The 16,661-nt window shown below is 40.7% G+C and overlaps 1 protein-coding gene across 1 annotated transcript in view; it reads left to right on the forward strand.

The window, feature by feature from the left end:
- Positions 1 to 16,661, forward strand: part of lrfn2b (leucine rich repeat and fibronectin type III domain containing 2b) — a 38,564-nt gene that overhangs the window by 12,692 nt on the left and 9,211 nt on the right. Inside the window, exon 3 of the mRNA XM_029496293.1 lies at positions 12,141 to 13,537. Coding sequence (XP_029352153.1) covers positions 12,141 to 13,537 — 1,397 coding nt within the window. The remainder of the gene's footprint in view (positions 1 to 12,140; positions 13,538 to 16,661) is intronic.

Raw genomic sequence — 16,661 nt, forward strand, 5'->3', positions numbered from 1 at the left:
TTTTAATTATCAACCAAAGCAAGATGAATGCTGAAAAACTGATCGTAACAGTCGACTCCATGTTGCTGCTGGGACTACGCAGTTGCTTGCGTGCCCAAACATAAATTACGCAGGGACGTCTAAGTGGTGTCCAAATTCCTAGGGAAGATTACAAAGTCCTACACCTTGTGGCTTCCGTTCAAGGGTGAAGGGGTAGTGGGTGAGGGCTAGGGGTCTCTGTCTCTCCCAGTTCCTCTCCTCTCTTTCCCTGTCCTCATCCGGCAGGTGATGAGTCATCACCATCCCATGTTCCTGCAACGCCTGCTGCTCCCTTATCGTAATGAACTTCATGCAGCATCAAGTTCCTGCCTACACTTGTTTTGAATATCCCCTCCTCCTGCTCTCATTCTCTCCCTACTCTAACCAGCTTTGCCCCCTACCCACCGTGCCTTTCTCTCTGCTCTCTCAACCCAACAAGTCGAGACAGATGGCTGCCCCCACTCAACCCGGTTCTGCCCAAGATTTCTGCCTCTTAAAGGAAGTTTTTCCTTGCCACTATCGCCTAGTGCTTGCTCATCGGGGGATCTGTTGGGTGTAAATAATTTTATAATAAGTTTGGTCTAGACTTGCTCTATACATAAAGTGCATTGATGTGACTTTGTTTTGATTTGTAAAGCATATGGAGCCAATACATTTATGGTATCTCCACCTCACCTGAGTTTTAAACAGTGGAAAAGAACCCTGTTTGATACAAAATTTGATGATGTATGAGTTTGTCACACAACATTGCAAGCTATTACTGGCCAGTGAATCCAGACATGATGAGTGAGTCAAGTAATGACCATTCAGACCAGAAAATTTATTTAACACAAACCAATAACTGAATCATGAAACAGTTTAATAATGAGTTACTACACGTGCAAATTGGACTGATCACAGAGAAAGACATGAACACTAATCCACAGGCTTTAATTTTGCCAACAGACTAAGGTACGAAGAAACATAAGAGTAAGTGGTGCCGATATATTCTCCACCTAGGCATTATGAGTGGAGGTCTGCAATTAAAAATATCATGGCTTTTCCATGGTCAACTATACCATCTGTTCTCACACATCAACAATGCTGTTTTCATAACATCATTCATTTATGCAACGATGGAGAACAGAAAATTGTGTCTGTGAATGAACAGTACACTCTAGAAAATTCATGCCTCTTCAAGCTCCTCTCTTTTACCTTGTGTTTGTCAAAGATGCAAACTGCAGTTACCCCTAAGGATAAAGATCCTTTTACGGGACTTACTTTGACTGAACAAAGTATAAGACAAGGAATATACACCCACATTAATATTCCATTGTGCTTTAGTCTCTCTCATTACTTTAAGATTACTCTGGTTCTGGTGATAGATTATTCAGAGGTAATAAACCTACTGTCTTACAGTAAGTAGCCCGGTTGTAGGGGCCTGAGTACACCGCTTGAACCCTCCTCATGAAGCATCTTAACAACAGCAAACTCAACAAACGTTAAACAGTGTAAAGTGGGTCAGAAGCTCTGCACCATTTATGGAGCACAAAAGACTGGATCCCTGCAGAGGATTGCATTTACATAAGTCTTCATGCTGGTTTACTGACAGAACAGAGAGAAATGCAAAAAAGCAGTTCAAAATGGTTTGTGCCAGGCCTTATTGTATTTAAATGCCATTTGAGGTTGTAGGGAGTGCTGTGGCTGCAGTGCATTCAGCTCAGGTGATAATATATATTAAAAAAGTCAAAATTGTGTTAAGTGGGAATTCAAAAATTTTCATTTTTTTCTTTGGCTTGTTTGAAATTTCATAGGCACAAAAAAGAGTCTTGATTATATATATATGATTATTTTTATTAACATTTTTGCAAAGCAGATAACAGATTACATACAATAATAAAAGAATCAGAGCTTGAGGGTTCAGGTAGGAACATACACAGTGGATGAAAAGTTACACCAAACTATGCTTCTAGATCCTGATTCCAAGCCAGTTCTATGAGTCCCGACTTAATACTTTGAGCCTTGGTGGCCCCAGATAATCGATAAAAGGGTCCCACATCTGGTAAAATAAGAAAGGTCTATCCTTCAAGGCAGTGGAGAAGGCTTCAAAAGGGATAATTCTTGTTACAGTCTGCAGCCATTGATTTGAAATGGGAGCCTTCTCAGATAGCCACATTAGTAGAATACACTTTTGAGCATAATGTAAGAGGATATGCAAAAGGTCTCCTGAAGTCAGCTGGCAGCTCATCCTTCAGTCCCAGCAGGCGCCAAGGTGTAAAAGGCAGAATCTTAAATTGCCTTTCCCATATTGAATTAGATGTAAGAATGCTAGTGGATTGGCTGCAGAGGGTGTGCCAAGCTTCCAAATCAATTACACTACCCAGATCGATAGCATACATTTTGTTTTACTGTGTATTTTGTTTATTTGGGATTCAGTTTTGTTTGTTTGCTTTGCATTGTTTTATTTCCCTTAAATCCCATAAGTTGCAAAATTGATTGGTACTACAGCTCTCATGCCGGCTGTCACCGTGATCACTGATTGACCAGTATCACTAGTTAAAGGACCAATACCCAACCTGTGAACTCAGTTCGCCGGTTTGGCTATTATGTAGTGATATTGTAATAATCCGCTTTGGTGACCTCATCTGCAATCTCTTTCTCCTTCTCTTTTCTTCCCCACACACACATTCACACGCGGCAATCAGTCGCCATCTTGGCTCTGACGGGTGTGTAGCCAATGTCACTCCATCACCATCTTGGCCATTGAAGATGTCACTCACGTGACTCTCCGGCCATCTTTACTGCTCACACATACACACACACACCAACACTCCCACACGCATATACACACGCACACCCACTCACACACACATACATACATACTGATTTCATCAATTTGGACATTGGTCCCTGGTAACAGGGTGGTGCCCAGAAATTTACTACTTATAATTGCTAATTGCTCCTACTGGTGCACAACAATGGATTGATGAAGACATTGTTTAAATTTTTTTGTATACAGTTCTTCACCTCAGCCAGTGTTAAGGCCTACATAGATCCTCTTTCTGCTGAGTATTAACTTTTGGGCAAATCAACTTTTGCAAAAAAATCTGGCATGTCTTGATTGGAGCTAGCATTAAATTGTGAGGTATATAGCTGTTTTTAATACATTTTAAAAATATAATTACTTTATTTATTATTGTACTTAAGGGTGCCCTTTGAGTCTTTAATATATGCAATGCTCTGCGTATAGGATTTATTGTAAAGGAGATTAGCCAAATAATGATTAGGTTTATTACACCCTCTGCCTTTCAAAGAAAAGAGACTTCTCAGCCTTTTTTAAGGTAAGGTTTCTAATGAAGTTTTAGCTATCTGGATTTTGCTTATAAGTTTGTCACAGGTGGAGGAGTTATACTTTATTTGGAGTTCATGGAACTCCAGCTCTAGCTTTCTTTTCTCCCTCATTTTCTTCTTTATAAGCCCGGCTGTATATGAAATAACTAGGCCCCGAATATATGCCTTTGCAGTATCCCACAACAGACCAGGAGATATGCCATGAGTTTTATTCCCTCGAAAAAAAAAAAAAAAAATAGCTTGCTGATCCCTCAAAAACTTTTCAAAATTAGGATTGTGATTTAAAATGGAACTATATCTCCAGGGCCCGATCGGGCAGTCAAGCCCAGAACTGCTCAAACTTATAAAAATTGGAGCGTGATCTAAAAAGATTAAATCTTTCTAACATCTATCTTTTTATATTGCTCAAGGAAATTTTAGGGACAAAAAAAGAATCGATTCAGCTACTTGTTTTATGCACTATTGAATAATATGTAAATTCTTTATTAGTAAGTTGTAGATACCGCCAGGTGTTGGCTAGGCCAAATTCAGAGCAAGTGTCTGAAATGGCTCTGGCCCTTTTAGACATTAAACTGTTTGTTGGTGGGGATCTATCCATCATGGACAAGAAGTAAGAGTTAAAGTCTCCCACTACCTGTGTTATCACAGAGCCAATCAGTAAATTTTGAGAAAACATGAGAGATGAAATCAATAAATTGGACAGGTGGAAATATATACTCATTACTGTTATTATATTATAGCCTTATGTATCCACCATGTTTATCGGAAATTATTTGAACGTCAGACGAAGGCAGGTGCTTACGGATTAGAATAGTCACCCTTCTACCCACCACCCAGTCATTCTTGAAATTAGTGTAACGTTGGTGTAGTGCTAGCGTTACTTATTTCGTCTACATATATATATATATATATATATATATATAGGATGGTAGCGTGGGTAAGAACAACACTGGGACAACTTCCTCCGATGAGAATGCTCGAGGTTCTCTTTTTTTAATCTCCATTCTTTTTTTTCTTTTTTTTTAACCACACCGAAAAAGTAGGTCTGCTCAGCATCACTGCACACCTCACTGGGCGGCATACCCCTCCAGCAACACCAAACCAACATTGAAGATACTCTTCCCCCTCCATTGAGAAATACAAACAACACATTCGTCAACCACAAGACACAAATTCTCATACTTACATTAGCATGTTCATTACCAGCCACTTGGGTTTACCGAAGTAGGGCTATGTGGACATGTTCCTTTTTTTGAAAAACTGATTTTTTTTTTTCCTTTTAAGAGGTTTATGTATCCCTCTCACATTCCAGCTACAGATTTATAACCCTCCTGTTGTATTCGGGTCAAATCTGACTGATTTACAACTTAAAACACTTAGTTAAAAATATTGTGTTTTACATCTAATTGCCTCAAGGTTTTATGATATCCTCCACACTATGCACTTGAACATATAAAAGGGATGATCACCTCTTTCATTGAATTTTGAGTGTTGTAATCAACCTCGTTACACCTATGGTGTTCCCGGTCAAAAGTGACCGCCATAGGAAATTAATGGGTATCCAGACTATATTCATCCATCAGACACACCACCCCAACTCACTCACTCACTCGCACACACATTTCAGACTGAACAATGTCTTTTACGGGTACACATCTCTTTCCCGCGCTTATGTGCCGATTCTCCCATGTGAACCAACTTCCCGATTGAAACAATGTATCATATCTTCACACAGACTAGACAGGTGTCTGTTATGTGAACCATCTCTTTCCCACGCTTTTGTGCCTATCCCCCACGTGAACCACACCTTCCAGACTAATCAATGTATCATCTTCACACTGACCCCATATATATATAGCATGATGTTTGCCTTGCACTCCTTTTACTCTGAGCACAATGAGTAGGCCACTGACCAAGCGGTTCTCTGTCAAAGAGGTTCTGGTCCAGCTTTTTGGACATGATGAAGAGGGCACTGAAAATGAACCAGAGATAGAGGTGGATGTCTCGGAAGTGGAAGACAACCTAGATTTTGATCCAGACATTCCAGCCCAAGAGTGGACACTTGCTCTGGATGCAGAGTCTGGGAGGCCTATATTCCGGGCAACCTTACAAGAGTTTCATGTCCTTTCAAGAATTATTCGATTTGATAACAGAGATCCGCTGGCGAAATGACAAACTGACTACCATCAGGAACATTTGGGACAGGTGGGTGGCGCGCCTACCACTTATGTACAATCCAGGCCCTGACGTGACAGTTGATGAGCGCCTGGTTCCTTTCAGAGGTCGCTGTTCCTTCAAGGTGTACATTCCATTATGATCCAGGACTACAACAAAGGAACAAAAAGAACAAAGGAGCCAAAAATAGCATGTGTATGAAAATCTAGGAGGCACCTAGAGCTCACAGGGATAAGATTTCCACACTTTTAACCACAGCTGAATTTGTGGGAATCAACTCTCAGCTGCCAGTCCACAGCACTATATGAATCAGTATGATTGTGCATAATTCAGTAAGTGAACAGTATCATGGCTGTAGAGATATTCAAAACCCAGAAAGAACATGTGAGCTGTACAAACAATGAGCCCACAGTATCACAAAAAAAAACAATCTCTATAGGACATAACTGAGAGGACTGGAGCAACAGCAACAAACACACCAGGAGAATAAGTGTCAGGGTATTAGTCCATGTGCTCACCATCTCGCAGTCCATGTCCAGTAAAATTCACAAGTGTACACCATCCTGAACTTGGAGGAGATTCCTCAGTTTGGGGAGGATATTAACATATCCTTGGGCTGTTTAAAGAACCTTTCCTGCCCATTATGCCCCACTCTGAGGTCAGCTGGGTACAGCATTGCATAGATGATTCCACTCTCCTTGAGCTGCTGTTTAGCCTGAGTAAATTCTTGTCGCTTTTTAACAACAGCTGCTGAGAAGTTCCCATTCCTGTCTTCAGTTGTAAGAGTAAAAGCAGCAACACCATTCATAAGAACACACATACATACAGAAACACAGATTCAGACACAAAAAGACACACACAAACCCAAACAGGTGATGAACACAATGACTATGACTAATTCTGCCAAGGAATTTTCTAATTCCCTTAGATCTGTCAGTAGATGTCCCTCTTGGGAGGTAGCATGAGCTGTCTCCAAAGCTTTAAATTATTTTGTTTAACTTTGTTTCAAGAGTTTTATCCTGTTCTTTTTCTTATATGAAGAATAAGATATTATTTTGCCTCGCATGACTGCTGTTGCTGCCTGCCATTGGACGCAGGCTGAGATATCAGGCTGGTCATTTATTTCACAGAATATCGTCCATTCCCCTTTTTAATAAAATTGGGGTCCTTGAGCAATGATGTATTAAATATCCATTGTTTTCACAGTGGTGTTTTAGTTGTTGTTTTTTTTTTTGTTGTTTTTTTTTTTGTTTTTTGAGTATCAGAATGACTGGTGTGTTGTCACTGATGGCAATCGGGTGAATTTTGGTGTCAGAGACATCCTTCATAATTGAATTATGAATCAAAAAGTGGTCTAAATGGGAATAAGAGTGGTGGATTGGTGTAGATGTATTCCTTCAGCGTGGGGTAACATGAGTGCCAAGCATCGCAAAAGACCAAAATCACTCATATACTTGATTATCTTGGATGATTGGTATTTGAGTTGACTAACTGCCCTACTGGTTCTGTCCACTTGTGGGCTGAATACCAGGTTGAAGTTGCCTCTTACTACACTACTACGTTTAACATGTTTTAGATGAAAATTTTAAATTTTCCTATGGCCACCACTGGAATATGTCAACACCATCTCTCTGTTATGATACTTTTTTCAAACCATAGTGGAATCAATTAAAGCATCATTATCATCATCTTCATCTGCTTATCTGGGGCTGGGTTGAGGAGGTAGTAGCCAGCAGACGATTGGTGACAGGAACACCTCCCTTGGGAGCCATCCCTGTGGCATCCTTATCAGATGCCCAAACCACCTCAACTGGCTCCTTTCCACGTTGATGAGCAGCAGGAAACCCATTTCGGCCCCTAACCCTAGCTAGAGAGCTTTGCCTTCTGGCTCAGCTCCCTCCTCATCACAACAGTGCGGTAGAGCGAACGCAACACTGCCACTGCTGCTCCGATTCTCCGGCCAATCTCATGCGCCATCTTACCCTCACTCGTGAACATGACCCCAAGATACTTGAACTCCCACTTGGGGTAAGGACTCATTTCTTACACGGAGTATGCATGCCACCTTCTAAGAACCATGGCCTCAGATTTAGAGGTACTGATCCTCATCGCAGCCGCTTCGCACTAGGCTGCAAACGTGTCCAGTGAGCACTGGAGGTCACAGACCGATGGAGTCAATAGGACCACATCATCTGCAAAAAGCAGGGATTGGATGGCCCTCAGCAGAGAGCCCCTCACCCTATACTCCCGCAGCACCTCTGACATATCTCGGGGAACCCGGTCATACGCCTTCTCCAAGTCCACAAAACACATGTAGACTGGATAGGCATACTCCCAGGCCCCCTCCAGGATACGTGCAAGTGTAAAGATCTGGTCCATTGTTCCACAACAAGGATGGAATCCATATTGCTCCCCTTCAATCTGAGGTTTGGCTATCGGCCAGACCCTCCTTTCTAGCACCTTGGAGTAGACTTTCCCAGGGAGGCTGAGGAGTATGATGCCCTGATAATTGGCACAAATCCTTCCCCTTTTTAAACAAGGGCACCATCATCCCGGTCTGCCACTCCTTTGGTTCCAAACTTCCACGCAATATTGAAAAGGCGTGTCAACCACAGCAGCCCCCCTTCAACATTTCCGGACAGATCTCATCAATCCCTGGGGCTTTGCCACTGTGGAGTTGTTCAACTACCTGAGTGACTTCCTCCTGGGAGATCGACACTGATCCTCCATCATCCTCCAGCTCTGCCTCCACCCCAGAGGACATGCAAGTTGGATTCAGGAGTTCCTCAAAGTGCTCTTTCCACCTTCTGACTACCTCCTCAGTAGAGGTCAACATTGAACCATCCTTGCCATAGATGGCTTGGATGTTCCCCCACTTTCCCCTCCTGAGATGCTGAACGGTTTTCCAGAAACACCTTTGTGCCTCCCTCAATTAAAGCATTTTATTGACATTATGGAGACAGCTAGCAATAGCCAAAAAACTAGTTGCCAGTTGCTAGCCAGTTGCTAGTTTCATCAACTCTGTCAGGTTTTATGTCTGACGGAGCTTATATATTATATTTTATTTCATATTACAGAAACTAAAGTAACTAAATGCTGTTACTAATACATCAGAACTTAAGATTCTATTATTGTTATTATTATATAATTATATACTTTTAGTGTGTCTGAAGGAGTTGACACAACTCTTTAAGGTAAGCATGTGAATTTGTTGAAAATGTTTTTTAACCTCCAGCCTGCACCGTTGCATGTTTAACTAGCACAAATCTTTATCTATATGAATATATAACCCTAATCAATATAGTGTAAATTTTCAAAAAGTTTTTCTGAAAGTGTTTTTGTCCCGACTCTCAAGAATTAGTGATATTACTTATAGGCTATAGGCTAATTATTCATATTAGATATTATTATATACTTATATTTAAGCAACATCCAATCAGGTCATGATATAGGCTCACATGGGCATTGGGAGACAATCACACCCCACAAGTGAAGTGACCATTTTCAGAACCATCTGTAACTAAAACAATCCCAAAGGTTTCACAAACTATTTTTGTCTCTGTAAATGGCAATACAGTAGGGAAAGGAGGGAGGGAGGGGGGCATATGGGCAGGCTTTGATTAGAATGCTTGCAAATAAAATTAAAGAAAGTTTCCCAAAGTGACAAGGCTGAAGAGACACAAAATATGTTTCCTCACTGCTCATTTACTCAATCGAATCACAACTTTTGGGGCAATTCAATCACACTTTGATCCATCATATTGACATTTAGGCAGAATGTCCTGTGACATAGACTGCAGCATAGAGCAAACTCTGTAACCACTACACAAGAAGTGTAAACATACATGTGCATACTGCCAAGTTTTCTCCTGGTGATGCATGGGACCTGGAATTTCAACTTTCCAAAAGTTGTACAAAATTACTTCTCTGTGAGAAATATTACTAAACATTAAGTCTCCAAAATTACAAGCTATGAAGTGTTTTGACAAATGAAGCAAAAGCAAAAATAGGCAATTTAAATAGAATAGGTCTGGACTAAACTCTTGATAAAATTATTTAGAGACCCAACAAAACCTTCCATGTGTGAACGCTTTGAAACAGTGGAAAGAAAATCTTTCTTTAATTGACAGTATCAGACAAAACCAAGCTCAGAGAGGGAGGAGCCATCTGCTTCAACTGGTTTGGTTGAGAAAGAGAGAAAGGAGGTGACAGAGAGGGACGGAAAGAGAGAAGGAGCAAGATGAACGAGCAAAATAAAGTAGATGAGTATTAATGTATTAATTAATGTGAGTATTAGTGTGTTATGAGTGTTGATGACTCATGCTACTAAAGGTACATTACAATAGAAAAGGTGAATACAAAGTGTTGTTGAAAAGTGATCAAAAGGCAATATGTAAACAGATGAAAGGTAGGGGCCACCAAAAGGAGGATTGAAATAAAATACAGTTATGGAGTGATGAATAAGGACAACAGCATACACAATACACACACACACACACAGACGAATCCTTGTTGAAATAACAGTCACCTCTAGATTTAAGACTCAAATTTAGAATAAACCTAAGGATTTAGTCAGATTTGGAGTTAATAATTCTATTATCTCAACTGCTCTTTGAAATTTACCACTACAATCTTAGAGTCGATTCAAAAGGAAGCCAATAAAGTTAGCCAGAAACCACATTCATGTTGTAAAAAGAGGTGACTTATGGTTTATTGCAGAAAAGATGTAATCTATCTGTCCAACAATGTTAACAGATGTGAAAGTACAGAGCCATGCTGCGTTGCATTTATCCCGCCATTCTGCACTCATTCATATGGGGCCCCTAAAGTGTTAACAGTAGGTTAACAGTAGGCTAAAAGCGTGATAAGCTTATGCTTTGAAAACCCACGGGTAAGTTACATTTATAGCTTTTAACAGTTTGTTGATTTCTCAGGTTTGTTTTAAACATGGTGGCACTCATTGCTTTATTGGAATAGTAAATTTTTTTGGTGGGTGAGAAAGTTGAAGATTACGGAGCCCATAAAGTCCTAAAGTAGTTGTGATTTTTTTTTTTTTTTATGATTTGCACACAAGGGAGGGAACAGAATATTAAGTTGTGTACACAAGATAAAAAAAATACCACCTTTTCGGACTTTAGGGGCTCCATACATTCATCTACTAAAGTGCAAACTCAATTTAACATCTTGCAGACTCAGCAGTCTTCTAAAGATGATAGGCAAATTTCTATTGTATCGAAATTTTGGTTATCATGATAACATTGATAACACATTTTCAAGTCCATCTACAGTTACAATACTGGCCTGCCTCTGTGCAGATAAGTGCTGCTGGGAAATGATTCTCCAGCAACTGGGGTCTGACAGTTGAAGCCTGGCGTCCCCAGGGTCACCAAGTGCCACAAGAGCCCCTGTGAGCAATGTTAACATTGAGGCCCTCCACTGACAACTGCTCTTCTGTCTCAGCTCAAAATTTGGACGGACAACTTCAACAAACAACACATCCTTCCTGTTGATTTTGTTGATTGTTGTTGTTTGTATGGAGAGTATGAGTACGTGTTTCGCCGTAAATGTAACACTGCTGCAGCAGCGAAGGAGAGAGAAACGGCATAACAAAAATTTGCTACCCGAATCAACGCGTAAGTTTGATTGTACTCTTCCATTAATTTTACATTTAACTGTAAAAGATCGTAGCTTAGTTATAAATATAAATGGGAATAAAATCAGATTATCATTTAGGTGCAATGCATCAGAGGAGAAGCATACTTCGAAGTAGTTAGAAATTCCATATAAAAACATATTTCAAAAAGTTAAGGCATATTTAGCTGGGCTATGATTGTACCTCACTTTGATTTTCATTTTATTTATTTTTTTTTTTAATTGACTTAAGCTATTAAAGTGAATTTTAATTCAAGTAGTAATTTAAACCCCTAACACAACGGTGTTTTAACGTCATCTCATGTAATACCCCACCTAGTAGATTAACACATCATACAATGTTTGGACATGTCCTTTGTCCCTCACATAAAACAAGTCAGTAGGGCAGCTTTCTTCCACCTGAGAAACATGGACTCTTTAGCAATTTTCAAGAACAGGCTTAAAACTTTTCTATATGGCAGAGCTTATAGTTAAAGTCCATCTACTCTTTAGGTATGCTGCTATAGGCCTAGGCTGCTGGGGAAAGTACTGAGCATGCTTCTCAGAAATCCCCATTTCTCCCAGTTCTAAGCATGTGTACTGCATTCACTAACCATGTTTTCTCAAAGTCTCTGTCTCTCCCAGTTCCTCTCCTGTCTCTCTGTATCCTCATCCTGCAGGATGACTCATCATGACTGTGGAGAAAAAAGTTGGGACAATAATATTGTTTCACAATGGCTGTTAAGTTCTACAATGGCCACGAAGGACCACACTTTTATTGACCACATCCTCCAGATAATGCAGCCCCCAAGATGCTAATTTCTGATTTGCATTTGGCTGCTTCAATAATAGTTCACCACCAGCAGCCTGTCTACCTGATTTAAATAATCTCCACAGATCAGTGTATAGCTGTATAATCAGAATTTTCAACATGAAACTGTGTTGCCTCTGACCTCTCATGTTTTTCCTCTTTATTTCTTGCACAGGTTCTGATGTATGATACTACCATGGACCACATCATCTGTTGCCTGGTGCTCCTGGTAGCCACAGCAATGATCACTGATGCATGCCCCAAGCATTGTGTATGCCAGAATCTGTCTGAGTCCCTGGGGACACTGTGTCCTTCTAAAGGTCTCCTGTTTGTGCCTCCGGATATAGACCGGAGCACAGTCGAGCTCCGGCTGGGAGGCAATTCCATCCTCCGCATCACGCAGCAGGACTTTGCCAATATGACTGACCTGGTGGACCTGACCCTCTCCCGGAACACCATCAGCTACATTCAGCCCTTTTCCTTTGGTGACTTGGAAACACTCCGTTCGCTTCACCTGGACAACAACAGGTTAATGGAGCTTGGTCCTGATGATTTGCGAGGTCTGGTCAATCTGCAGCACTTCATTGTTAACAACAATCAACTGGGACACATTCATGACAAGGCCTTGGAGGACCTGGCATCAGCCTTGGAGGATCTGGATCTCTCCTACAACAACCTGATGTCTCTGCCTTGGGACACAGTACGGCAAATGATTAACCTGCACCAGCTTAGTTTGGACCACAACCTACTTGAGTTTATTCCAGAGGGCACCTTCATTGAATTAGAACGACTGGCAAGACTGGACCTAACCTCAAACCGCTTACAAAAGCTACCCCCAGACCCTATCTTTGCTCGTGCCCAAGACTCAATGATACTGACTACCCCCTATTCTCCTCAGCTGTCCTTAAGTCTGGGCGGGAACCCTCTACACTGCAACTGTGAGATGCTATGGCTACGCAGGCTTGAAAGAGATGATGACCTAGAGACTTGTGCCTCCCCTCCTACCCTAAAGGGTCGTTATTTTTGGAATATAAAGGAGGAGGAGTTTGTGTGTCAGCCTCCCCTCATTACCCAGCACACGCACAGGATGCTGGTGCTGGAGGGGCAGACAGCCAGCCTAAGATGTGAAGCTACTGGAGACCCTTCCCCTACTATCCACTGGCTCTCTCCTGATGATCGGCTACTTGGCAACTCCTCCCGAACCGCAGTGTACAACAACGGAACCCTGAGTATCACCATCACCACCTCCAAGGATTATGGTCCCTTCACTTGCATTGCTGCTAATGTGGCTGGGGAATCCACAGCATCTGTTGAGGTGTCAGTTGTTCAGCTTCCCCACCTAAGCAATGGGACCTTGCTGCCAGTGCATCCTAAGTTACGCCTCTCTGATATCACAGGCACCACCAGGATCAGCAAGGGGACTTCCAAGGGCCAACAAGAAAGAGCTGTGTCTGTCTCTGAGGTGACAGCTGTTTCAGCGTTGGTTCAGTGGATGGTGACCAAGTCAGCTCCCAAGGTGAAGATGTACCAGCTTCAGTACAACTGCTCTGATGATGAAGTTCTGATCTACAGGTAAATATTGAATGAATTAATATTTCAGCATCAAATAACTATAACTTATGTGAACAGTTTGACGTGTGAGCAGTGAGCAACTCACAGCTGTATATCACAAATTCTTCTCTTCCCTTCAGCTTTTCCAAAACCTTTTAGCAGTTCAGATTTCACTCAATTTAGCAGCAGCAGGCAACTCCTCGTGGTGACGAGCTGAACTTGATCAAGCTCAGCCATTCTTTTTTCTTTTTTCTGGTCTGCATTGTTATAGTTAAGCACCACAGGGTGTCAACATTGTATGACCCAGGAAATGCCATCATCATTAGCCATTCTAAACCTCAGATGTATTTCTGCTCAGGGCAAGGGTTTCTGTATTACGTATGTATTATTTGATGAGTGAAGCAATATTAGTTGAGCTTTGTATTTTACCACCACAGCCTCTAAAATAAACATGAAAGCAGCAGAAAAATCCAGTTGCTTGGTGCTATTTGCTTGAAATCAATTCATCCTATTAAAATCAGGGATACAGTCTCAGGACTGAGCCCTTGCTGTCATTTCCCTTCATTGTGAAGCTTATTTTTATACTTTACTATACTTTATTTTTATATGCTCCTTGATTATAATTTAGCAGTGTGAACTCTAGCAAAAGCTAAAGTAAAAGCTTAATTCTAGTCAGCATCTTTTTTTTTTGCATAAAACATTTTAAAGTGAATATAAATATGTGGAAGATTTTACAATGCAATGGGCAGCATACATTCATACAAATTTAAATTGAATATGCACCATGCATAGCTCTTACATAGAAATGGCAGATTTTGTTGTGTTAATTCCTCCATTCATCATACATGCAAAAAGCCTGCATACCATAGAAATAATTGTTATTATATTTATACTAGGCAGGACAATTTTTTTTTTCCCTGGACTGGTTGTTTAGCCTTAGAGAGAGTAGATTGGAGTTCCTTTGACGATTTCGATCAATTCAGTAGACATGGAGACACATTCTGTTTCCAGCTGCAACAGTGTTGTTTTATAAGTAGGAATGCTTTCAGCCCTTTGCCACGTTAGACTGACATACCTGATTCAGAAACAAACCCCTATGTTTCTCTGGTGAGGAGACCAGCAGAAGGTCTGACTTTTAAAAATGTGATTGTCTGCCTAAAATAATAATAATAATAATAATTTCTTAAGAATGTGGCTACTGTTTTGAGTTCTTCCAAAGTTTGTGACAGTGATATGATCAAAGGTGGGTACCGAATCCAAATTTGTACTCAAGTAGAAGTTAGTAGTCATTAGAATAACAGTTTGATTACGTAAATTCAAGAATGTTGTTGGGTAGAAAATGAAGAGAACTAAGTAGTATATTTTGTCTAACATGGTTTAACCAGCTTTTGATCTTACTTTGTTTGAGGTAAAGAATTAAACCCATATCTGATAAATCAAATTCAGTCAGGGCAGAGTACACCCTGGACAGGTCGCCAATCCATTGAAGGGCCAACACACAGAGACAGACAGAGACAAATAACTCTTTCAGTAAGTTAAGATGTATGTGTTAAGCACAAAGAGTTAAATGGATCAGAAATGTCTCAGCCTGCTCAATAATTATAATATAATAATTATATTATAATAATTATAATCATGGTTGCCATGTTATAAGACTATTGATTTACTGGGAATGGGACTGGAGCTGAAATGGTTACTAGTTTTTTTCTAAAGCGCTGTTGAAATGCCGGAAATATATATATATATATATATATATATATATATATATATATATATATATATATAGAGAGAGAGAGAGAGAGAGAGAGAGAGAGGTTAATTGCTGTACCTGATTTAACTGAATCTAGCTACTGTACAGCCTCAAATATAGACATATGCAAGTAGCAAAATGGGTTTATTTTCTTTCAGTCATAGCATGGGGGCCATTCTGTCCACTGGTTCCTGTGCAAAATAACTCTCTGCACAGGCACTGTAATGTGTTCATTGAGTTGCTGCCACTGCTACATTGAAAGCACAGGTTTAGCTTTCACATCTGCACATGTGAGTTTGAGTAATATAAATGATCACAGAACGGTAGAAGTTTGATGGAACTTAGTACAGATAGCGTAGCACTATTCAAAGATTTAGATGTCAATATAAACACTCTAATGAAGCTGCTTTTTGTAAATGATGCTACAGTCAAGGCGGATATAAACAGTGAGCTGATCACAGTTCATGGTATAATGGGACAGATATGTCATAGATATAATTGCAGCTGCAGACAGCTGAATCTACAGTGCAACTTCTCAAAAGGCTTGAAGAGTTGCTATCCTGGACTGGATCTCTCCTACAGCAACCTGATAAAGATAAAATTTGCCAAGTCCTGCAGCCCCTCAATCCACAAGGGCAAACAATTAGGCTAAGTCTCCTTCCAAGTAGCTGGAGAGAGAATCCCAGTGCTTGTCGAATAATCAATCAGGAGCCTCGGCAGAGACTTTACAGCTGATCTCACAGTTAGGCACATGGTAAATGCTGTCACAAAGCAACTAAATTAGTTCCTGGAGAGGATTGATCAGAACTACCTTCCTGGCAAATATAAAGTCTGGTGTTCATACTCTACCCATGCCTTATGTGGCCACTGAAGATGACAGCAACAACAGTGAAAAAACTGGATGCCAAAGCCTTTCGGCTATCACTGAAGTGCATTTCAACAGAGTACAGGCTGTAGAAGAATAGCCTGGTGCTTGAGCTCAGACAGTCACCACTTGGTCAGGACTGCTGGAGCTAAGACCTGAACAGGCAGTGCATGGAAGGCAGAAGAGTGTGTGGACATAGATATTCCCACAGATAGATAGTGTTTGTCTTTGTGTCAAACATACAATGAAATTAGCAGCGCTGCTCTGCTTTGTGCTGTTCAATCAAGGTAATCATGGGAGACATTCCGACCAGGACATATGAGGAAATGCAAGTGACCTGAAATGAGAGGAGAGCTATTTTTCAAAATAAAACAGGAAGTCACGAGACACAAACAAAACTCAACATGGTATGACAAGTCCTGAGCCCAGTTGCTTTCAATTCAGTTTTTGGCTGGATATGACTATGACCTGGGTGAATGAGAATATACACAGATATATTGCTGGAACTTTTGGGTTGGATACCCTTAAAA

This window comes from Echeneis naucrates, chromosome 24, assembly GCF_900963305.1.
Source record: "Echeneis naucrates chromosome 24, fEcheNa1.1, whole genome shotgun sequence".
Lineage (NCBI taxonomy): Eukaryota > Metazoa > Chordata > Actinopteri > Carangiformes > Echeneidae > Echeneis > Echeneis naucrates.